Source organism: Zingiber officinale, chromosome 3B, assembly GCF_018446385.1.
Source record: "Zingiber officinale cultivar Zhangliang chromosome 3B, Zo_v1.1, whole genome shotgun sequence".
In the NCBI taxonomy this organism is placed as follows: domain Eukaryota; kingdom Viridiplantae; phylum Streptophyta; class Magnoliopsida; order Zingiberales; family Zingiberaceae; genus Zingiber; species Zingiber officinale.
The window spans coordinates 35,787,965-35,811,903 of record NC_055991.1 but is presented as its reverse complement, the minus strand read 5'-3'; the positions used below and the strand labels follow the sequence as shown (position 1 = coordinate 35,811,903).

At 40.1% G+C, this 23,939-nt stretch overlaps 2 protein-coding genes across 3 annotated transcripts; both read left to right on the top strand.

Annotated features, from left to right (window-relative positions):
• The first annotated feature begins 14,894 nt into the window (after positions 1-14,894).
• On the top strand, positions 14,895-20,715 carry LOC122056373 (rhodanese-like/PpiC domain-containing protein 12, chloroplastic). 2 transcript variants are annotated; one of them, XM_042618295.1, is made up of 9 exons: positions 14,895-15,243; positions 15,491-15,607; positions 16,150-16,241; positions 16,344-16,436; positions 16,967-17,067; positions 17,158-17,268; positions 19,879-19,987; positions 20,224-20,274; positions 20,446-20,715. In XM_042618295.1, exons 1-9 carry the CDS (start codon positions 14,904-14,906, stop codon positions 20,524-20,526), a joined length of 1,095 nt encoding a protein of 364 aa, XP_042474229.1. In that variant the 5' UTR covers positions 14,895-14,903; the 3' UTR covers positions 20,527-20,715. The 2 variants fall into 2 exon arrangements, with proteins under 2 accessions (XP_042474229.1, XP_042474230.1); XM_042618296.1 differs by lacking the exon at positions 16,344-16,436.
• Positions 20,716-20,950: 235 nt separating this feature from the next.
• Positions 20,951-23,457, top strand: LOC122056372 (calcium-dependent protein kinase 2-like). The gene is made up of 8 exons (XM_042618294.1): positions 20,951-21,903; positions 21,986-22,129; positions 22,217-22,369; positions 22,461-22,576; positions 22,677-22,844; positions 22,930-23,057; positions 23,130-23,229; positions 23,352-23,457. Exons 1-8 carry the CDS (start codon positions 21,189-21,191, stop codon positions 23,448-23,450), a joined length of 1,623 nt encoding a protein of 540 aa, XP_042474228.1. The 5' UTR covers positions 20,951-21,188; the 3' UTR covers positions 23,451-23,457.
• Positions 23,458-23,939: the final 482 nt, after the last annotated feature.

The following is a 23,939-nucleotide window of genomic DNA, read 5'->3' as shown; positions in this document are numbered from 1 at the left end:
GGGTCATGGGGATGCGGTCAACCTTCCAGACACGTAACACCGGCAGGTTCGTCTTCTCAGCTTCCAGACAGTATCAAATTGGCGCCGTCTGTGGGAACGCGCCTGATCTGAAACGTGAAGATGAACGGCGCCGGATAGTTCTGCCATCCTCATGACCTAGGTCAGTCTTTCCGTTATCTGTTCTCGATTAGTTATGTGATTTGTAGTAGTTCTTCGAGCCAAGGCCCCCGAGCCGAGCAGCCGGGAGGATTATATACGAGCCAGGGGCTCGATGGCGAAGACCCCCGAGTCGTTCGGCCGGGAGGATTATATACGAGCCAGGGGCTCGATGGCGAAGACCCCCGAGTCGTTCGGCCGGGAGGATTATATACGAGCCAGGGGCTCGATCACGAAGACCCCGAGCTGTTCGGCCGGGCTGCATACTATTATGGCAGGATGGGAAACCAAAACCCTGCGCTGTTCAAGATGATAGAGGGAGGTTATTGCCTTGTATCCTGAAGAGTGTCTTATGTTCTCCTAACTCCATGGGTGTTCGGGAGTAGGGAGCTAATGCAAATCTCCGCTGGTCGCTAGGAAGCGAAGGCCTGAGCCGCTCGGCCAGGTACATTATAGCTGAGTGCTTCCTCAGGGAGCGAAGGCCTGAGCCGCTCGGCCAGGTACATTATAGCTGAGTACTTCCTCAGGGAGCGAAGGCCTGAGCCGCTCGGCCAGGTACATTTTAGGTGAGTACTTCCTCAGGGAGCGAAGGCCTGAGCCGCTTGGCCAGGTACATTTTAGCTGAGTACTTCCTCAGGGAGCGAAGGCCTGAGCCGCTCGGCCAGGTACATTTTAGCCGAGACTACCTCGAGGAGGATTATATACGAGCCAAGCACTCGATGTGAAGGCCCGAGCCGGTCGGCCGGGTATATGGTTTTCCGAGCCAAGCGCTCGACGACGAAGGCCCGAGCCGTTCGGCCGGGTGTGTAGTCTCACTTGGAGACCGACGAGCACCGTCGTTAAAAATCGAGAGTCGGGCCCGGGCGACCGACCAAGAGTCGGGACGCAGTCGGGCCGGCGACTATAAACCTCCCGGGCTGAAGACCTCTGCACGGACCAGCATATCATATATTTTATCTCCCCTGTTCGGGGTCGAGTTATCACCGAAGGCCCCCGAGCTGATCGGCCGGGAGGTTTATATCCGAGCCACAGGCTCGAGGACCGAAGGCCCCCGAGCCGTTCGGCCGAAAGGTTATTATCCGAGCCAAGCGCTCGAAGCCGAAGGCCCCCGAGCCGTTCGGCCGGGAGGACCAGTATATCGGACCAGTATATCATACATCTATCTCCCCCGTTTGGGTCGAGTAGCCGTCACGAGCATCTATCTCCCCCGTTCGGGGTCGAGCAGTCCTTGCGGCCCGGCATCTATCTAACCGATCGACGTCACCACGGTCGCACGCGCGGCATCGTCCGCCCGGCATCTATCTGACCGATCGACGTCACCACGGTCGCCCGGCATCTATCTGACCGATCGACGTCACCACGGTCGCACGCGCGGCATCGTCCGTCCGGCATCTATACATCCGATCGGCAGCATTACGATCGTTCGCACGACAGCATTCGTCCGGCATCTATCCATCCGATCAGCATCATTCCGATCGCTCGTTCGGCATTGCGAACTCCTCGCTACTCGACTGCCGGACCAACATTTTATGTTTGCTCGTTGACCATTCTCGGTGCTGCTCATTCAGCACGTTAGGCCAGCATTTCATGATCGACTGATCGTCATTTTCTCTGTCGCTCGTTCGACGTTGTCCGCTCGCCGTCTACTCACTCGATCGACATCTTTCCGATCATCCGTTCGGCCACACCGCTTGATCTAGGTCGCACGCCCGGCCTCGTGCCGGTCTACTCAGCGTCCCACGTGCCGCTCGGTCGGCTGTCAGTTTACATGTCGAGCACTCAGCGTGTTGTCGTTCGCTCAGCATCTTCCGCTCAGCGTCTATCCACCCGATCGGCATCACTTTGATCGCCCGGTCGGTATCTTCGTGGCTGCGCACTCGACATTGGTTCGATTACAGACTTGGTCCACTCGGTATCGTTACCATCTCCTACGACACCACTATTATAGCGACCGCTCGAGCGACATTATATTATTGGTTCAGCGATTTGGCTTTGACATCGAGAGTGGTTCAATTCTTTGCAATAGACTGTCCAGTCAGTCGGACTCACGCCTCCTTCGACTAGACTTGAAGGGGAGGCTTGTGATCCGGATATGTGAAGAGGTCAAAGGTAATTAAGAGGAAGGAGAAGGACATTTTTGTAATTGGATGTTTAGGTTTCTTTGGGGGATTAAGGCAAGCACGAGAGAAAAAAAAAAAAAGGAGGGGGGGGCTCGCGTTTTGGGAAGGGGCGCCGCCAGGGAGAAACGGAGGAGGGGGAAAGGGTTTTTTCCGCCGCCAGCCAAGGAAGGAGCTGCCCCTTGCGTAGCGCCAGCGCCGACGCTGGTCATCGACCGCCGCATACCGCCGGTCTCCATCTCTTCTCCCCTCCATAGCGGGGTGGTTTTCGAGGGAGCCGCCGTCAAGCACAGGGAGGGGGGCTGCTGTGTCTTCTCCACGCGGGCATCACCTCAGAGCCTGATCAGCGCCGCCCTGGTAGGCTCCGTCCCCGGCGACCAGCGCCGCCCCAGCGGACGCCATCCGCAGCGACCAGCGCCGCCCCAGCGACCAGCGCCGCCCCAATGGGCGCTGTCCCAGCGACTAGGGCCGCCTCAAGCCACTGCTGTCGCGACCATCCTATCACGCCAGCGTTCGCCGACACTTCCAGCTGTTATTGCCGCCTTCAGTGACTGCGGATATAGCCACCGGCACCTCCAGGCAGCCATTGTCACCTGCCGGCAGCCACCACTACCTCCCCCTGCGGTCACAACCGCTGTCTTCAGTGGACGTTGGTATCCTTAGGGCAGCCACCGCCCACGCATTGTTTGTTCGCTTCGACCTCCGAGCCGAGATGGGGTTTTGGCCATAGAGCCGTGTTGTGTTTCGCTATTTATATTGTTATTTTGCTTGTGAGTTATTCGTATCATCTGGCCTGCGAGCCACCGCCATATATCGGCCTGTGAGACGTTGCATTGTTCCGGGCCGCTGCGACTCGATTAGCGACGTGACCAGCTCATCCATCCATCCGAGGGCGCCCCCCTGGGCCAGGGTACGTTCTCATACTCGGTATCTGTTTATTTTACTACTATTCTGCTATTATCTGGTTACTCATACATTTGTGGGATTCGCCTCGAGCATCGAGGTACCAGAGACCGGGGGAACCCGGTCGCTGGATACAGGTACAGTTGACCGGAGGAGGACTTCAGACTACTTGGTCAACGCAGTGGACAGATCATCAACCGGGTCATGGGGATGCGGTCAACCTTCCAGACACGTCACACCGGCAGGTTCGTCTTCTCAGCTTCCAGACAGGATCAAGGACCTTTAAAAAGTTCTGATATTTCTGATTGTAGTGGTTGTAAACTGACCAAATTTTCTTCCTTACCATTTTCTAAAAGTCTTTCTTTTTCTTCTGCTCCATTTGATCTTATCCATTCTGATGTGTGGGGACCCTCTCCTATTCCTATAAAAGGAGGTTCAAGGTATTATGTTTCCTTATTGATGATTGCACTCGTTACTCTTGGATCTATCTTATGAAACACAGGTTTGATTATCTTACAATTTTCAATAACTTTAGAGCTCTTGTGAAAACTCAACATTCTAGTATCATAAAGTGTTTTCGTTGTGATTTGGGGGGTGAATACACTTCGAACCAATTTTTACATTTACTTGCTTCTGATGGTACTATTCATCAAACCTCATGTTCAAATACTCCTGAGCAAAATGATGTGACTGAACGGAAACATAGACATCTTGTTGAAATAACTCATTCATTTTTATTATCTGCCAGTGTTCCTAATGCCTTTTGGGGGGAAGCAATCCTTACTACTGCTCATGTCATTAATAGAATTCCAACCTCACACAATTCAGATTTGTCACCTTTTGAAAAATTGTATGGGTATGCTCCCGTCTATTCCTCTTTGTGTATTTTTAGTTGTACTTGTTTTGTCCTTCGTCCACATGCAAAGCGTAATAAGTTAGCCTCTCGGTCTCCTCTTTGTGTCTTTCTGGGCTATGGTGTTAGTCAAAAAGGATATTGTTGCTTTGATCCTGTTAGTCAAAAATTGTATGTCTCTCGTCATGTTGTGTTTCTTGAACATATTCCATTCTTTTCTATACCTGCTAGTTCGTATAATATGACAAAATTAGATCTACTTTGCATTGATCCTTTCAATACCGACACTGAGGAAGTTTCACCCACAGCTCCTACTGGTAGTTCAACTGAATCTGATACTTTGGTTCCTGAGATATCCACTCCACATGCTCCTCCTTCTGCCACCACCCAATCATCTCCTGAGATTGCGGATGATCCTTCTCTCCATCATCGTCAATCCACTCGTGCTCGTAAATCTACTAAACTACCAGATTTTGCTTACTCTTATTATTCTCATTTTTTTACTTCATTTGTTGCATCTATTCATTATCTTTCTGAGCCTGTATCCTATAGAGAAGTTGTTTGTAACCCACTTTGGCAGAGTGCTATGACTGAGAAACTAACTGCTTTGCATCAGAGTCATACATGAGATTTGGTCCCATTGCCACCAAGAAAACATACCATTGGTTCTTGTTGGATATATAAGATCAAAACTAAATATAATGGATTTATCGAATGATATAAAGCTCGTCTTGTTGTTAAAGGTTATTCTCAGGAGTATGACATAGATTATGAGGAAACATTTACTCCTATTGTAAAAATGACGATTGTTCGTACTCTGATTGCTGTTGCTTCTGTTTGTCGATGGAGAATATCTCAGATGGATGTTAAGAATGCATTTCTAAATGGTTATCTTCATGAAGAAGTTTATATAACACCTCCTCCTGGTATTTCACACCAACCTGGTGAAGTTTGCAAGTTTCGTAAAGTGCTTTATGGTCTCAAACAAGCATCTCGTGCTTGGTTTGAGAAGTTATCTACACTACAGTGATTACTTCGTTTGATTTTCATCCTAGTAATCATGATTCAGCATTGCTTATTAGATGTACGAGTGCAGATCATATTCTTTTATCATTATATGTTGATGACATGATTATTACTGGTGATGATTTTGATGGAATTGCTTCCTTGAAGTCTGAGTTGGCTCATTGTTTTGCTATAAAAGACTTGGGTATACTACGTTACTTTTTGGGCATTGAGATTGCTTATTCCCTGAAAGGTTATCTTTTATCTTAGTCAAAGTATATATCTGATCTATTTGAGCGTGCTCGTCTTACTGATAATAGGATTATTGATACTCCTATTGAGACTAATGCTCAATATTCTCCATCTAATGGCTCACCTTTGTCGGATCCTAGTTTGTATAGAACTATTGTTGGAATCTTAGTTTATCTCACCGTGACTCGTCTAGATATTGCATATGATGTTCATGTGGTTAGTCAATTTATCGTTGCACCAACTATAGTTCATTGGACTGTTGTTCTTCATATTCTCAGGTATCTTAGGGGCATTCAATTTCAAAGCCTTTTATTTCCTTCAACTTCATATCTTGAGCTGCGTGCATATTCTGATGTGGATTGAGATGGTGATCCTACAGATCGCAAATCTACCACTGGCTTCTACGTTTTTCTTGGTGATTCCCTCATTTCTTGGAAGAGTAAAAAGCAAGATGTTATTTCTAGATCTTTCACAGAACCTAAGTATCATGTCATGACCTCAACTACTTGTGAGATAGTTTGGTTGCGTTGGTTGCTTGCGGATATGAGTATCTCTTTTCATCACCTACTCCGTTATATTGTGATAATTAGAGTGCTATTCAAATTACACACAATTCAATTTTTCATGAACGGACGAAACATATTGAAATTGATTGTCACATTACTTGTCACCATCTTCAGATTGACATCATCACATTGCCTTTTGTTCCTTCAAAGCTACAGATTGTTGATATGTTTACCAAAGTTCATTCCGCTTTGCGCTTCTGATTTTTATCTGACAAACTCTCAATGCTTCTGGCTATAGCATTGTAAGTTTGAGGGAGGATGTTAGATTATATAATTTATATTATATAATCTATTAGAATTATTTGTTTATAGTCTTGATGATAATTTAGTCTTTTATCTTTTTAGTTTAGAGTTTAGATTTAGTTTTTTACATTTTCAGTTTAAGGTTTAAATTTTTTTCTTATAATTAACTATATAAAGATCTTATACTCTTTATTTCTTAATCAATTTTAGATTCAATAATATGATTAATTTTCTCTTCTCTTAATTTCAACCATTTAAACCAAAAATATTAGTAATTTACAACTAATAAGACATCTATATATTATAACTAAATTAGTACACCTATATTAATAATTATTTTATTTTTTCCTATGCACATGCAATAGGTAGATGGAACACTCCTTCAAAATTTTACGGAAAGATATTTTAATATATATACACACACACAAAAAGTGCTATACGTATTGTAGCTGTCTCACTAACTTTATTTCAATAAAGACAATACAATCTATTAATATCAAGGTGATGGAGGAGTGTGAAACTTTGTCTCTGGCCTTGTTCAGTTGTTCTTAATCAAGGCGACATTTTCCCATTTCTTTCCTAGCTTGTTTAAGCAGCTCAGGGCCAAAGCAAAGTTTTAATGACAGAAAGAGACAGACTTGATGATAAGTACTATCTTTAACATAATTAATTCTAGTAATTCGTACGTGGCCAGAACGTCGAAGCCATAGGCTCAGTGTTTTACTTAAGAGAAATGATACGCTGCTCGAATTTGTCTCTCGAATTTGGATCTCGAATGACGTGGCTTCCTGCGTGGAAAGTGACACGTCAAAGACTTTCCACTTTGTTTTTTTTCTCTCCCTGCTCGGCTCGAATTTTCTCTCCGCCTCTTGCCTTGCCCTAACGTTTTCTCTCCGCCTCTTGCCCTAACATTTTCTCGCCGCCTCCTTGCCGTCTCTCTTTCCCTCCGCCTCTTGCTGTCGCGTTTTCCCTCCGGCTCCTTGCCCTAAATCTCTCCGCTCTCCGTTCTCTGCTCTCGGCGCTCGACGGACTTGGCTCCTTCCTTTCTCTCAGCCTCTCCCCTGCCCTAAATCTCCCCTGAATCCAGGTACAAAGCTGTTTTCCTTAGCTGATTTTTGTCCAAATCGACTTTATGCTATTCGGACCTTAATGTTGTTCGGTTTCCTACTGTTTAGCTGCTCGCCTCTCCCTGTTTTTTCTGCTCGTAAAAGGACTTTTTTGTTCAACTTAAGCAAAGTGATAAACTTAGAGCAGTGTGCGTTAATTCTTCCTCTAAATTCTCGAAGCAGTATCCTTGAGTCTGAAAAATATTAAAGTGGATCGGTGCAAATTTTTTTACAGGCCCTCTGATAGTACCCGCTAACTTGATTGTTTCATTGTAATATGACTTGATTGTTTCAGTGCAAATTTTTGGCTGGGTTTTTTGGCTACAACAAAAGTAACATAGCTGGGTTTTTTTGGCTACAAGCTATTTAAACCACTGAAATATCATTTAAGAATCTCCATTCTTTGCTAGATGCTTGCATTCAGGATTCAGTCTGAGTCCATAATCACTTTCTTGGTGATGGCAAGCCTTAGTAGATGCTTGTATGTTCTTATTTCTTTTCTGGATGTTTTCTATTTTTTAAGCAAATAAATGTAGTTGAATACTTACCTGCCTTCCATTTTTGAATAAATGTAGGTGAAAAATAATCATGGAACAAGGAAAAAGTGATTCAAATGAGGTAAATGATAACAACGACCATGTGAGCACAGACCTATCTCCATCTAGTTTAAATGAAGTCATGATTCCTAAGATTGGAATGACTTTTATATCTGAAGATGAAGTTCGTAATTTTTATAAATCATATGCTCAGAATGTTGGTTTTGGTATTTCCAAATTAGGTGGTAAAAAGGGAGATGATGGAAAGCAAAAATATTTTTGTTTTGGATGTGCCAAAAGTGGTAAAACAGTATCTCAAGCCAAAAATGCTTTGTACCCTAGGCCTTCTACTAAGACAAATTGCAAAGCTAAGATTAATGTTGTTATTCGGAATGATGATAACTTTGTGATAAATAGTGTATCTCTTGAACATAATCATGTCTTGAGCCCGGGAAAGTCACGACATTTTAGATGTAATAAATTATTGGATTCAACTACAAAGAGGAAACTTGAATTAAATGATCAAGCAGGAATTACTTTAAGTAAAAGTTTTCATTCATTGGTAGTTGAGGCTGGAGGCTATGAGAATTTGACATTTGATGAGAGAAAGTGTAGGAATTATATTTCAGAAGCTAGAAGGTTGAGGTTAGGGGATGGAGATGCTGAAGCCTTGAGTAATTATTTTTGTTGCATGCAAAGTCGGAACTCTAACTTCTTTTATGTGCTTGATTTAGATGAAGAGTCTCGAATAAGAAATGTTTTTTGGGCAGATGCAAGATGTAGGGCTGCATATCATTACTTTTCTGATGTTGTGACTTTTGATACAACTTATTTGACTAATAGTTATGATATGTCATTTGCTCCTTTTGTTGGGGTGAATCATCATGGTCAATCCATTTTGCTTGGTTGTGGATTATTATCAAGTGAAGATTCAGAAACATTCATATGGTTGTTCAAATCTTGGCTGACATGTATGCTTGGGCGTGCTCCAAAGGCCATAATCACAGACCAGTGTCGTGCCATGGCAATTGCTATTGAAGAGATATTTCCGAATTCTCATCATCGTTTGTGTCTTTGGCATATAATGAAAAAATTACCAGCAAAATTAGGTGGGCATGCTCAATATAAGCTGATAAAGAAACAAATGAAGAATATTGTTTACAACTCACTTACTATTGATGAATGTGATGCAAATTGGATGAAAATGATTGAGGTTTTTAATTTAGATAACAATGACTGGTTGAAATCTTTGTATGAACAGCGGAATAGATGGATACCTGTGTATGTCAAAGATAAGTTTTGGGCAGGTATGTCCACATCCCAAAGGAGTGAAAGTATGAATGCTTTTTTTGATGAATATGTTCATTCGAAAACTTCTTTGAAGCAATTTGTTGAACAGTTTGATAATGCTCTGAAGAAGAAGATTGAAAAAGAAAAAAATTTGGATTTTGGTTCTTTTAATTCTATGATACCAGTAATTTCTGGTTATCCTATTGAAAGACAATTTCAAAGTTTCTACACTAACAACTTATTTAAGTTGTTCCAAGATGAGATAAGAGGGTTGATGTTTTGCAATACCTCACTAGTGAGGCAAGAAGGGGTTGCTTTTATATTTGAAGTGGTAGAAACTTTGTTGGGAAAAAATGGAGACCCTATAAGAGATGCTTCCTTCAGGGTAGATTATACTGAGTTAGCTTGTCAAGTTAAGTGTCTATGCCATCTTTTTGAGTTTCGGGGAATTTTATGTAGGCATGTGATCTCTGTGTTGATACGAATGAAGGTGATTGAGGTTCCTATGAATTATATTATGGATCGATGGCGCAAAGATATTAAACGTGGTTATCAAAGTATCACTAACATTTATGATGAATATGTTTGTGATGGAGAAAGACATCGGTATAATATTCTCACTCCATTGATACAAGAGGTTCAACAACTTGGGGCAAATAATGACGACAGTTGTTCTGTTTTGGTGGAAATCTTGAAAGATGCGAAGGAAAAATTGATTGATATTCAAATAAATCATTCAAGAGCGCACCAATTGAAAGAAACATCTACATCAAGTTCAAAAACAATACACTCTCCATTAAAAGTAAGATCTCGAGGTCGTCCACCCACAAAGAGGAAACAATCTAAGATTGAACAAATTATGAAGAAATCAGTTGCAAAGGCCAGAAAAAAGGTATGATTTATTATGTTTTAAGCCATAGAGGATTATTGTTCGGTACCTATGAGATAACTTTTGCTTTATATACTTCTTTGTAGCCAAATATCTCTATTTACTATTTATATGGCTCTTTGTTGAATACAATGTTAGGTCATTCATTCTGCGACAACCAGCCAATCAACAACATAATGATGACAACGACAATCATTCAATTCTTTCTGTTCTCAGAAACCAGGAGCTACTGACCAGAGAGAGAGGTACATCTGGGCAAATGTCAGTATCAAAACACATTATTTAATGTCAGTTTCAATAACTAATCAACATTCTAATTGTCATCATGCAGATTGATATTCTGTGATGCGTGTTCAGGCTTTTGGCGTGGCCATAGATTCGAGTTCAGGCTTGTCATGGGCTAAGAAGGCAGTCTATATGATGCTTGTTTCTTGTGTTTCAAACCTTGTTCAATTCTGTGTGATGGTTAATTGTAGCTATGGATGGCATTTTGTAGTTGAACTGATGACAAATCTGTATCTGTGTTTGCAAAGAAGTTTCATGAAAATTTCTGGTTTTTTCACTGCTACAAATAGAGATGGTTCGCCTTAATTTGTAGGATGGTTCGCTGTTTGCTGCAAAAAAGTGAAAATTTGTTAGCTCTGTCACGTTTTTTTTTTAAATCTATTATTTTTTAAAATAATGATATTGAATATTGAGGTGTATTTATTGTTCCTTGATTTAGTAGAAAATCCTTGTTTGCATTTCCAATGTGCATTTTTCTCATGATATATGATTATTTTTTTGTTTTTTTTTAAAAAATGAAACTTGTTCTGATAGTGTTTATTTTGCCCAGGAATGGCTGTTGCAAGAGATATTCAAGGAAAGAAGAATCGTGTTGTGACAATCATAAGAAATTTGACAACAATGGCTGGTCAGGTCTATGAGGCAATGAGCAATGCTGGATATCTTGACTCTAACATGATAGTGATTTTAAATGATAGTAGGCATTCTTTACATCCTATGAGGCAATGAGCAATGCTGGAATGAAAGAACCTGAGTTCTGTAAAGTCTGTTTTGGAAATGTTAATGTTCATTTACCTTAAAATTTTTCTTGACAGAACTTCAAATAGGTGAAGTTGCTTTGATATGTGGGTTTTTTTTCATATGTTTTATTGCCTCCATTCTTGACTGCTCCAATGGTTTTGTTTCTTAACTACTGCATGTGTCTTGCCTCGATTGTTGGCCATTCCAATATTTGTGTTCTGAACTACAGTGTGTTTTAGAGCTCTATTATTTGGTATGCATTATCGTCTCTGCATTTTACCTATATTACATTATGTTTTATCATGTTTGTCGATACCAGGGAATAACAAAAAAGATCGGTAAAGCAGTGCATGAATTGGCAGCCAAAGTTGATGAGTGCACACGGGGTATGATGGGCCCTCTTGGAGCTACTCTCTTTGAAGACCTTGGACTTTACTACATTGGACCAGTGCACAGACACTTATATTTGATGATCTAGTTTGTGTACTTAATGAAGTGGCATCATTAGATTCAACTGGTCCTGTGCTAGTACATGTCATCACAGAGGATGAGAAGGACTCAGAATCTACCGAGGAGGGTAAGATGATTGAATCCTTGGCTACTGTAGCTTGTGGCAGAGCAAGGTCTCTGCGCCACTAATCAAATTTGATGTAACAATGTGTATGCATTTATGTATATTCATTCATAAATTGGAAATGTATACCTTACTGTACTGAAGATTTCCTAAGCGATCAATGTACTCTCACATTGATGCCAAACTGGTACCCCAAAATCATTCTCTTTAGTACCAGATCGTATGTCTATCAAAAGCAGCCTCAGGACATTCAATGATGTTCTTGTGGAAGCTCTAGTAGCAGAAGCAGAAAGGGACAAATCAATTGTAGTGGTCCATTCTGGCACTGAACTTGATCCATTTATTAAGTTCAACTACAAAATTTTCTGATTTGTTGTATCTTATATCCAACTAAATAAGTCCCGAAAGAAGAACAAAGCAGAATAAAATCATTACAAATTATCAAACGATTATATAACATGTTCTGCATTATCCATCTTAACTAAAAACAAATTATCCTATCACATTACAACACCAACATTACTCAACGCTAATTAACAAGACCGAACTAACAAAGTAATAAGGTATACAGCCAAAAGAGTTAAATTCACTATAACTAATATCCAGACCACTGATGGTACATTCCAATTTCCTAGATTATGCCCACGAGAAGCAATGTATTCACTTCCTAACCTTGACTCTATTCTTCCTAACCTTCCACGACATATGTCACTTCTGTCTTCATTAGACAAAGTATCGGCTACGACCCACTTTTGCCAGCCATGTTGCGCACATCCATAATACCTCCTTCCAGGATTTTTGCTCGATCTAGAAACACATACCAATGTTCTTCGTCCGCAATCTCTACATGGTACATGTTCAAATTTTGCGTCGTCGATAGAGCTGTAACTTGATGATGCCATCTTTTAACAACCTATTCAGCAAACAAGAATTACTTAGATTCAAATATTTTTTAATGCTCATATATTGTATGCTAAATCAATGGAAAAATAGGAAAAAAGCCATTTTGCGTTATTGTATAAATCAATAATATATCAAAACTCTAGTTAAAGTCTTAACTTGCCATCATACTGAATCCGGAAAGTGAGACAAGATGTCACCCAAGATAAAAACAAGGTCTATGGATAGAAAAATCAATATTGATAATTAAAACAACTACCCTAATAAACAGCCCCTTAGTCACAAGTCGTAACAACATAGCCCTAAAAGATCAACTCCAAGGCTCAGATGGAACTTCTTGAAGCATCCAATAGGATGCTCCATCACAGATTTTGGACTGCTCACGTCCAATTTAGTATCAAATCTGATTATTGTAAGCTAAAAGAACCCATATGTTGCCTGAATATATAATTCAAGTTGTCTAGGGCTAAAGACACTAGCACTCCTCCAACCCAAAAAATGACAATAGGCTTGCCATCACCAAGAAAGTGATTATGGACTCAGACTGAATCCTGAATGCAAGCATCTAGCAAAGAATGGAGATTCTTAAATGATATTTCAGTGGTTTAAATAGCTTGTAGCCAAAAAAACCCAGCTATGTTACTTTTGTTGTAGCCAAAAAACCCAGCCAAAAATTTACACTGAAACAATCAAGTCATATTACAATGAAACAATCAAGTTAGCGGGTACTATCAGAGGGCCTGTAAAAAAATTTGCACTGATCCACTTTAATATGTTGTCAGACTCAAGGATACTGTTTCGAGAATTTAGAGGAAGAATTAACGCACACTGCTCTAAGTTTATCACTTTGCTTAAGTTGAACAAAAAAGTCCTTTTACGAGCAGAAAAAACAGGGAGAGGCGAGCAGCTAAACAGTAGGAAACCGAACAACATTAAGGTCCGAATAGCATAAAGTCGATTTGGACAAAAATCAGCTAAGGAAAACAGCTTTGTACCTGGATTCAGGGGAGATTTAGGGCAGGGGAGAGGCTGAGAGAAAGGAAGGAGCCAAGTCCGTCGAGCGCCGAGAGCAGAGAACGGAGAGCGGAGAGATTTAGGGCAAGGAGCCGGAGGGAAAACGCGACAGCAAGAGGCGGAGGGAAAGAGAGACGGCAAGGAGGCGGCGAGAAAATGTTAGGGCAAGAGGCGGAGAGAAAACGTTAGGGCAAGGCAAGAGGCGGAGAGAAAATTCGAGCCGAGCAGGGAGAGAAAAAAAATAAAGTGGAAAGTCTTTGACGTGTCACTTTCCACGCAGGAAGCCACGTCATTCGAGATCCAAATTCGAGAGACAAATTCGAGCAGCGTATCATTTCTCTTTACTTAAACTGATGCATTCATCTGTCCCTATTGATGCGACTGCTCAACAATTTTTTTTTATTTTTTTAAAATTACTTTAAAGCTATAGCTGTGGGTGGTGTCGCACAGTTCTATGCATTAATATTTCAAATTGATAAGGAAGAAAAAAATATCTGGAAGTAGCTGACAAAGTCAAGTTCTGAGAAAAGAACAACAACAGTAAACTGCAAAAATTTTCCACAGTTTGTCAAGGCAATTTTCGCTTGGATCACTTCAACTCCACATGCTTATCTTCTTTGAATATGGAACATTGGTGGTTTCTCTTCGCTTTCCTTGGAATTAACGGGAGTGCTGTATGTGAAAGGAAGGTTCATGTGAAAATCCTATGATAATATTAAAAGTATTTGTCTAAATCAAAAGGAGCTTTCCTGTGTTATTAGAATGGAGCTCCTTTTAATTTTGGCGTTTTGTCTTTTTATTTATTTTAATCTCTTTGATTTTTTTTTTCCTTTGTTAATTGTTGGAGATAATCACATGTATTAGACTTGTCTTGTTTTGATTTGATAGGCTGTTTTGTTTATTTATTTATTTTATTATTTTTTCTGTCAGTGGCTTGAAATGCAAGAAATTGTTGGCATGTCTTATCAAGTAATCTACCAGCATCATCGTAATGTCATTAATGAATGAAAACATAGGTATTGTTGAAATTAGAATTGAATTATCTTTTTAATAAATTATAAATTTAAACCAAACTTTTAGGAAACATAAATTTGTAAGTTCACAGTAGTCCTTAATCTTAGAGCTCGCTAAAGGGAGAAGCGCCTGAGGACGTATATTAATATAACTCTCATTAATTTATACAACACATACGATTAAAGTGCAAGTGTATAAGATATTATTTAAATAAAAGATAATAATAAATGATATGAAAAGAATATAACTGCAGCTTTAATTAGGAGTGTTGATTTATAATAATACAAATTAAATATAATAAATATGTATTTTATTTTTTTTTAAAAAACTATTTTATTTTGTAAAAAGTAAACCAACTCAAGAAGCGATTTCCATTATTTCCTAAAAATTGTATTTTAAGTTGGGTTCTCAAGAATAGATAGCACTTATTTGGGCCGAAAAGTTGGGCTGCAATCGCATATGCCTTTTTTGTTCGGATCCACGCATGATGAATTCTGCCATCTCCATACAGGCGTGGAGAGATCTGCGGAGATCTGGCGGCAGCGGATTGATGATATCGCAATGCGAAGCTTGCCTATGGCGTCAGCGCTTCGCTCCCTGGCTTCTCCGATCTTCGTTTTGCACAATCTCAGAGCGCCATCCATCGACTCTGCTTCCAGACCGCCTTCCTTCCAGTCGTCCTTCCATCCTAAACCCTCTTTCTCCTCAAGACAGCGCCTGCGTATCTCTCCTTTCTCCTCTCCCTCCTCCGTGAAGTGGAGCTCGTTCATGGCGGACGCCCCCAGGTTGCAAAGTCGAGGTTGGTACATTTCCATTTTTAAACCCCCTTTTGACATGAAAACTAGATAGCTAGATAGCTACGATTTTGAGAGAAAAGTGTTTTTATTTATTTTATGGCTGGAGGAGATTAATTGTGCCAAAATTCTATTTTACTTGTATTCAAGTAATAAAAGTTTGTTCTTATGGCTTGTTTCTATAGTCGATATGACTTTCTCAGCTAATTAAATGGCGAGGTTTTAGGATTGATATGTTTTGTTTATCCATAGTTTGTTTCAGTGCTGGAATCAGTGGAAGAGAGAATAAAGAGCTTTTGGTACAACATCTACTTGTTGGTGAAGACAACCTTAAGCTTTTGCTGGAGCTCCAGCAGCGAATTTCTGGAGGTTTTTCTTCATTTTAACTTCCTTTTTTGCACAATGATTTGCAATATTCAAAAGTGTTGCAATAGTGTCTAATATCTGAATAGATGATTTCTCTTTTAATACTTAATAGGACGAACCAATTTGCTTTTACTTTTTTTTGCCTGAAATTTGCAGTGTATTGTTTTATGTTATTCCTTGGTAATAGGAATGCTATGGAGAAATGATATCTACCCTCTAATATGCAAATTCTTAGCTCGTCTGGTCCATAGGGAGAGAGTGTAGATGGTTTCTTGTATGCAAAAAGCCAGCTGAGATAAACTGCAACTTGATATGGTTGAATTCCCCCCTAGACATTAAGCATTTCATAACATCATGTCTGATTTCATAGTAGCCATTACAAAACCAACTGAACCCTTTACATTGGATTTATTTCACACTTTGTTTGCAGTTACAATTTATATATGAATTTCTGATCTTCAATCTCTCATTTTACCATCTTTTCTGAACGACTTTCTTAATTTTCTATATCATTGCACTTAAGTGATGTTCTAGTCTTTCTCCAGGGGTGGATTTAAGTGATTTAGCTGTGGAGTACTCTTTGTGTCCCTCAAAGGAAAATGGCGGGATGCTTGGATGGATAAGAAAAGGGCAAACGGTACTTTTGCAATTTTTATTTATTGTGTTGATAATTTTAATGAGAGCTAGTCAGTCAAAACATCTGATGCTTATTTCGAAAATCAGCCTAATTGTTATGAAGGTGAAGTGTCATTCTTCTGTTATATTCTTGGATGTGGTGTTCATAATTCCTCGTCAATATTCTGATGAATGTTGTTATCAACTAACTTTTCAGGTATTGATTCCTCTGTGCTCCCAAAGTCTTTTTATTGTGCAAACCTTTTATTGATAGCATTTCTGTGAATATTCAAAAGAGAAATTAAAAGTTAGTCACTAATAGTGCAATGAAAACTCACTAGGTCTGCTTCTTCTATTTGGACATGGAATTTTTGTGTTTCAGACTCTTGATATGCTTTGCAAAATATTCTAGAACTGATAGAGTTTATGACACTACTTTTCTCTCAGAACAGGGAAGGTAGAGATGAAATGCACTGTTTTGGGAATGTTTAAGCATTTTCTATTTTATTAAATTTATTAACCTCTTGTTTTGTGATTTTATTTATGTGGTGTGATTTTCCTTTTCTCACGGGTTCTTGTCATGGTCATGTGGTTTTTCTACTTGTATCATGATCTCCTAAAATATCTTTTCTTTTACAATTTCCGAGGTAAAACATTCTTGTCCACTTAATAGCAGTATTTATTTTCTCATGGAAGTGCAACAATGGTATCTTGTAAGCTTTAACTAAGTTGGAGAAATCTGACCAGGTTCCTGAATTTGAGGAAGCTGTATTTAATGCTCCTTTAAACAAAGTTGTGCGCTGTAAGACTAAATATGGATGGCACCTTTTGCAAGTGCTTTCTGAGAGGTATTAATTGCATGCATCTTGTGGTTTCTCACCTTTTCACATTTCACATATTTGCCAGAATAAATTTCCTGCAAAGTTTTCCATTCCTAGGGAAGAGTCAATTCTGCAAGATATGGACCCTGAAGACCTTCATTCAAAAATGCAAGATCCAGGATTCTTTGAGGAAGCTCAGTTGATAGATGTTAGAGAACCCGAGGAAGTGTGAGCAAACTTCTTTTTGTTAATATTAACCAAGCTGCTATTTCAGTGTGCATGTATCATTAGTTAAACATATGTTCATGGTAAAAGAACTGCAGAAATACACATGCAGCTTCTGAAGCATTTAAACTTATATGAGTTCTCATGGTTAGCAATTGTTTTTCTTGGAATGTTATTAGACTTAAAGGTTTCTTCACTTAAATATTGTATCTGTTATCAAAATATAGACACACCATTAGTTCTATTAAGTTCTAGAATTTACCATCATTAGGCGATTTACTTTCATTGTTTTTGAGAGCACATTGGTAGTTCATCATTTTCAAGCTGACATAGTTCTATCGACCTATTCAACAAGTCGGTTCCAGATAGTTGTTTAGCTTGCCAATGGATTCTAAGACTTTGTGTTTATATAGATAACTGGGAGACTGAAACAAAATAATGAAGGATTCAGGACATTTGATGGAATCCCTTTTTGCAATGTAATCACACTCCATATCTGACTGTAAATTACATTCCGGAGATGTTTATATCTTCCTCATGTTAGATGATGAGCTTTTAGTCTTGCGTCTGCGTTTCAGATAATGTGAAAGTACTTATTGGGTGTTAATAGATATTTCTGATATTTATGTGTGTTGCCAGATCGAACAATACTTGGTGGCAAAACGCGATTGCGCTCGCCCCTAGCGTCCCCGCCAACCTGTCTAGGGCCAACATGGAGGAGGTAAATCACGGGTGGCTACTGACCTTTGGAATACTAACTAGCGCATGAGGGAGACATTTACCTCGGCTATATCGAGATTCAAATTCCAAACCTCATGGTGGCAGCACCTCATGCGCTAGCCACTAGACCGTCCTGAGGGGACCAAATTGAACAATACTTGGATTAATTGAAAGTTGCTATTCAAGTTTTAGAGTGTAGGCCATCTAGTATCAACATAGCAGTACTTGTTGCAGCCCACAAATAGGGAACTTATTCCAAAAGGATGAAAAATCCCTATAAACTGAAGGAAAACACGACAACACATATCTATCTTTTGACAATTTTATCAATCATTTTATACTTTTTTTAAGAAGAAAATCACATGACATGTCCCAAGGCTTAGATATTGTGGTCATTTTTTTTTTTCAAAATCTTATCACAACATTTAAGATGTAGGACAAGCAAGAATTTAAGATGATGACAATAACTTGCATTTGGACAATCAAGATCTTCACAATCACTGTTATTAAGAATTAGGATGATGAGAATAACTTGCGTTTGTATGATCAATATCTTCACAATCACTGTTATTAAGAATTAGGGATTACTGAGTATATTTCTCTTTTGTTCAATGACTTAAGTGAGCCACTGTCAGCAACAATATAAATTTTCTGTGATAACAGTGAGCTTACTCTATAGCCTATAAGCAAGTAATTTAGATCTTAGAATGTCAGAACTTAGAATACCCTCTTGTTATGTACATGAGACAGATTCATATTTCTAATTAAACCTCCCTTTGCTTCAAAGTTTAGAATCCGTAAGCTTTGTTAAGCTTTCACAGAATTCTAATCCATGAAACAACTCCATTTTCGGCCCTGGATTCACTGAATCACTGTCCTCTTTGAACAATATTGATCAATGATGGCCCCTTGACACAACCAATGTGTTGGGTTGTTATCAAGATACCTGACTCGCTCACCACTGCAGGCAGCCTGTTGGAAAAGCTCCAATCCTTGATGTAAGTAAACATAAACTGAGCATCAGCATATGCATTGAAACAATATAAGTTAAAGCAAAATTTGCCATCCAAATAAATATCTCCTCAAACAAAACTACAAGTAGAGAATATCATACCTTTGGAGCACGAAAACTAAACAAGACAAGGTCTTCTTCCCACAATTAACTGTTGCTGCTTCTGATGCAACCATGTGTCTACTAATGACTTTCACAAATTTGTCGGTTAGGAATATTGATCCAGAAATTATGATAAAATTTCAAGACATTTGACATGAACTTCAGGTTCTCACATATGGTGTGCAACAAGGCTTAGATATTCTGGTTTTATGTGGATTGGTACAGTTTTCTGGCGGATCCATATCTCCCACATCTCTTAGTAAAATGTTTCAGAAGCTGAAGATACTCTCACTCTGGATAAGGCAGTGAATTTAGCTGAAGTTTGATAGAGGATAGGATTGAGGCTATGATTGTACATTAATTTGATATCTGATCTCAATGTTCATCTTGAACTTCATGGATCAAGCCTAAGTAGATTAGATATATGCACTTGTGTAAACACGTGGAAATTAACTGGGTGATGCTTTTAGTGAACTAAGTTTGGACTAAGCTTATTCAAACATATATTTTTTCAGAGATCTAGCTTAAATGCTACTCTGCCATCTTGGAGAGCAATTCTACTAGGAGACAAACTTCACAATTATCCCAAGGCTTTCAATCCTATGCTTTGTTTGTGTTCCTTGCAAGTCTTCGATGCATTCAGACTTTGAGATGCAACCCTTATGGCCATTGATAATAAGAGGAAGAGATTACCTTTCGCTAGCATTCAGTTCCATTAATATGTATACATATTTTATGGTTTCTCTACATGCTTGACATTTGTTGATTGTGGATGACAGAGCTCAAGCTTCTCTGCCTGGCTTCAAGGTTCTTCCACTCCGCCAGTTCGGAACATGGGGATCATTAATAACTGAAGAGTTTGATCCTCAAAAGGACACTTATGTTCTGGTAGTAGCGATGCTTTAAAATTTGCTTATTGTGAATCCAATGTTTGCACCAGCATTTAGAAAAATATGAATGAACACAGTTACATTGATACCAATGGCATGCACTATACATCAGTGTGTTATTCTATATTTATATTCATAAAATTCATATCCATTTTTGTCCTTAAAATTTTGTGCTTGAGTTGAATTCTTTTCTTGTTTTTCTTGGTCACTCAAATTGATCATTCTGAATGGCAGTGTCACCATGGTGTGCGGTCTCTTCAAGTAGCCCAGTGGCTACAGACGCAGGTAACCCATGCATCAAAAGCCATTACCTTCCATTTTAACACATTGGGTTTCATCAATTTGTTTGTGATTTTTTGGACATTAAGTTTCTTTTTATAGTAACATGCATGTTTTATTATCTTTACGGCATGTTCATGTTGATGAAAATTTGTCTTGTGTTCGTGTTTCTTGCAGGGATTCAAAAAGGTCTTCAATGTAGCTGGAGGAATTCATGCTTATTCTGTCAAAGCTGATCCATCAGTTCCGAAATATTAAGCGTTTTGGCCTATAGCTTTTAGTAGCTCTTGTTGAATGAAGATCTTGTGTACGTAAAAGTAATTTACGTTTGGGTTATCTTTTTTCTTTCTTGTTACCAGTTTGAGTTTAATAGGTCATGTGATAACAGTGCACAACAATCACAAAGCAGTGACAAAAAACATTTTCCATAAATATTTTACTTCATCAGAATTGTGTTTTTCACGGTTAATTCATTCGTCTTTGTGAAAATGCAACGTGACAAATAATGTGCCTTAATTATCTTAGTAAAAAATTTTCTGATCTTTGTTTTTGGTTATAACAATTTTATATTCTGTTGGATACTTATTTATTGAGTGCTTGATGTAAATTATTACTACATACATAAATAGAGCATACGCTTATTTATCACAACTGTACTTAACTACTGCAATAACAGGTTGATGCTCACTTATGGATTTACCGGGGAATTCTGGATTTACCGGGCAAAGTTGGCTATTTTAATAGCCAAAATCTGTCGCTTCCCGCCAATCTCTCGTATCCTCTCTTCCCGCTTCCTCCCCCTTTGCAGCTCCCCTTCTCCAGTTGCGCCGCGCCATCCATATCTCCATGGACGCTCCTTTCTCCATCGCAAATCTCACTCTCCTCTCTCTTCCTTCTCTTCTCCGATTTTCGGCTTCACGATGGGCAATTGCTTCTCCCATGGCAACAAGAGAAAGTCCCATCGCCATCCCGTTTCTCCACCGCCCTCCACCTCCCCCCCACCCACTTCTGCGCCTCGCACCAATCACGGCACCGACAGCACTCCCAATGCCAACCCCACGGCAGCCGCACCGCAACAGCAACGTCAGCCGCAGCCGCAAGCTCCACCGAATCCCGCCGCCCTGGGCTTCGTGCTGGGCCAGCCGATGGAGGACATCCATGACACGTACGAGATCGGCAAGGAGCTGGGCCGCGGCCAGTTCGGCGTCACCTACCTCGCCACCCGCAGGGACACCGGGGAGCAGTTCGCCTGCAAGACCATCGCCAAGCGCAAGCTCATCGACGTGGAGGACATCGAGGACGTGCGGCGGGAGGTGGTGATCATGCGCCACCTCTCCGGTCAGTCTGGCTACATCGTGGAGCTGAAGGGCGCCTACGAGGACAAGCATTCGGTGCACCTCGTCATGGAGCTGTGCGCCGGCGGCGAGCTCTTCGACCGCATCATCGCCAGGGGGCACTACACCGAGCGGGCGGCGGCGGCGCTTATAAGGACCATCGTGCAGATTGTGCAGACCTGCCACTCGATGGGGGTGATGCACAGGGACCTCAAGCCGGAGAACTTCCTCTTGTTGAACCAGGACGAGGATGCCCCGCTCAAGGCCACCGACTTCGGCCTCTCTGTCTTCTTCAAGGAAGGTTAGGAATTCATCGACACATCTAAGATTGAAGGGTCACAAACCTTTCCCGATTAATACATCGTGTAGCTACTTTTGCACAGGAGAGGTATTCAGAGACATAGTTGGCAGCGCATATTACATCGCACCTGAAGTCTTAAAGCGAAGATACAGCCAAAAAGCTGATATTTGGAGCACTGGGGTGATGCTTTATATTTTCCTCAGTGGATCTCCTCCATTCTGGGCTGGTAAACTTCTTCCTGATTTGTTTTTGCAGTGCTCAAATATACGTACATGCTGCTAACCTGCATGATCTTTAACGTTTATTCCACCAGAGACAGAACGAGGGATCTTCAATGCCATTCTGCGAGGAGACATTGATTTTGCATGCGATCCGTGGCCCAACATCTCGTCTGGTGCAAAAGATCTTGTGAGGAAGATGCTAATGTCAGATCCGAAGAAGAGATTAACAGCTATGGAAGTTCTAAGTGAGTAAATTTACCTTTCTGGTGTGGTGCTCCAGTTATACCCTGATATTTTCTTCTGATTATTCTTTTTTTTCCTATATATCCATGGCAGACCATCCTTGGATCAAGGAAGACGGAGATGCACCTGATACTCCACTCGATATCAATGTTCTGAATAGGTTAAAACAATTCCGAGCGATGAACAAGTTCAAGAAAGCCGCATTGAAGGTAAACAAAAACTATATGCATGTATAGATATTTATACATAGAGATGTGCATCCTTTTGAATTGTTCTTAATTCATTCCTACATGGTTTTGGTTTCTGAAGGTAATAGCCGGCTGTCTATCAGAGGAAGAGATAAGTGAACTGAGTGAGATGTTCAAGAGTATGGACTCTGACAATAGCGGATCGATAACACTAGAAGAATTGAGGAAAGGTCTTGCCGATCAAGGAGCAAAGCTCTCAGAGAGAGAACTCACATTGTTGATGGAAGCTGTAAGCTGTACAAATTCACCGATCAATAGTACTTCTTGTAGAGGAAACTAAGAAACCCTGATTGTCACGATGATACTTCGTGCAGGCTGATGCGGATGGAAATGGAACTATCGATTATGAAGAATTCATCACTGCAACTATTCACATGAACCGGATGGACAGAGAAGAGCATCTCTACACAGCATTTCAATTCTTCGATAAAGATAATAGCGGGTGAGATCGAGTACAAACTCATTTCAATTCCATGGAATTGAGCGACATCTAATTACGTCGTCTTCATTATAGTTTCATTACAAAGGAAGAACTCGAGCAGGCACTGAAAGAGAAGGGAATGTACGATGGGAAGGAAATCAAGGATATTATTTCTGAAGCTGATTCAGACAATGTAAGTAAATATAACAACAAAGTGCCTAAATTTATATAGCTTCCCTACCATGAATTCATTCATTCAGTCATTCATTCTTTTTGTTTTTCATTTGATGTTGTGGGTTTTAACTTGCAACACAGGATGGAAGAATTAACTACGACGAGTTCGTGGCCATGATGAAAAAGGAAAACTCTGAACGTCAACCGAAGTCAAGGAGGAGAAGTGGAGCTTATGCTTGATTTGAGGGAAAAAAGAAAGGAAGGAGAGGAGAGGAGAGGATCTATTCTTTGTAAAGATTGGCGGACATTGGCAAAGACATGGAAATACTGAAACACTTCGCTGAGGGAGGAGCTTCCAAGCAACACACACACGTACCTTCGTGTATTATATTCATTGCTGTTCGTTGTGGCCGAGATCCATGTATAGTGTTTAAATGATTTGCCTGGAATTAATTGATTTTATTGATTTGTGTATTAAAGAGAAAATTTCGATCTTTTATTTCGAAGTGAGACGAGCAGACGTGATTCGCCAAAAATTTATATAAATATGTACAGACAAATAACGATAATAATGATGTATAATATAATTAAATTTGTAGACGATAACTCGATCTTTAATTTTACAAGTCTCACTTCAAAACAACATATTGAAAAACAAAGATAAATTGAGGGAAAATCAATTTATGAAATAACTCGTGTTTAAATTATTTTATCGAAATATTCGTTAAT

What these genes read in the sequence shown, in the direction of transcription:
- LOC122056373 (XM_042618295.1), top strand. Translation starts at nt 14,904, where the DNA reads ATGCCTTTTTTGTTCGGATCCACGCATGATGAATTCTGCCATCTCCAT. An exon ending in GGATAAGAAAAGGGCAAACG is followed by an intron (nt 16,242 to 16,343) that starts GTACTTTTGCAA and finishes ATTGTTATGAAG; the next exon opens with GTGAAGTGTCATTCTTCTGT. An exon ending in GTTATCAACTAACTTTTCAG is followed by an intron (nt 16,437 to 16,966) that starts GTATTGATTCCT and finishes AAATCTGACCAG; the next exon opens with GTTCCTGAATTTGAGGAAGC.
- LOC122056372 (XM_042618294.1), top strand. Translation starts at nt 21,189, where the DNA reads ATGGGCAATTGCTTCTCCCATGGCAACAAGAGAAAGTCCCATCGCCAT. An exon ending in TCAAGAAAGCCGCATTGAAG is followed by an intron (nt 22,577 to 22,676) that starts GTAAACAAAAAC and finishes TGGTTTCTGAAG; the next exon opens with GTAATAGCCGGCTGTCTATC. An exon ending in TTCGATAAAGATAATAGCGG is followed by an intron (nt 23,058 to 23,129) that starts GTGAGATCGAGT and finishes TCTTCATTATAG; the next exon opens with TTTCATTACAAAGGAAGAAC.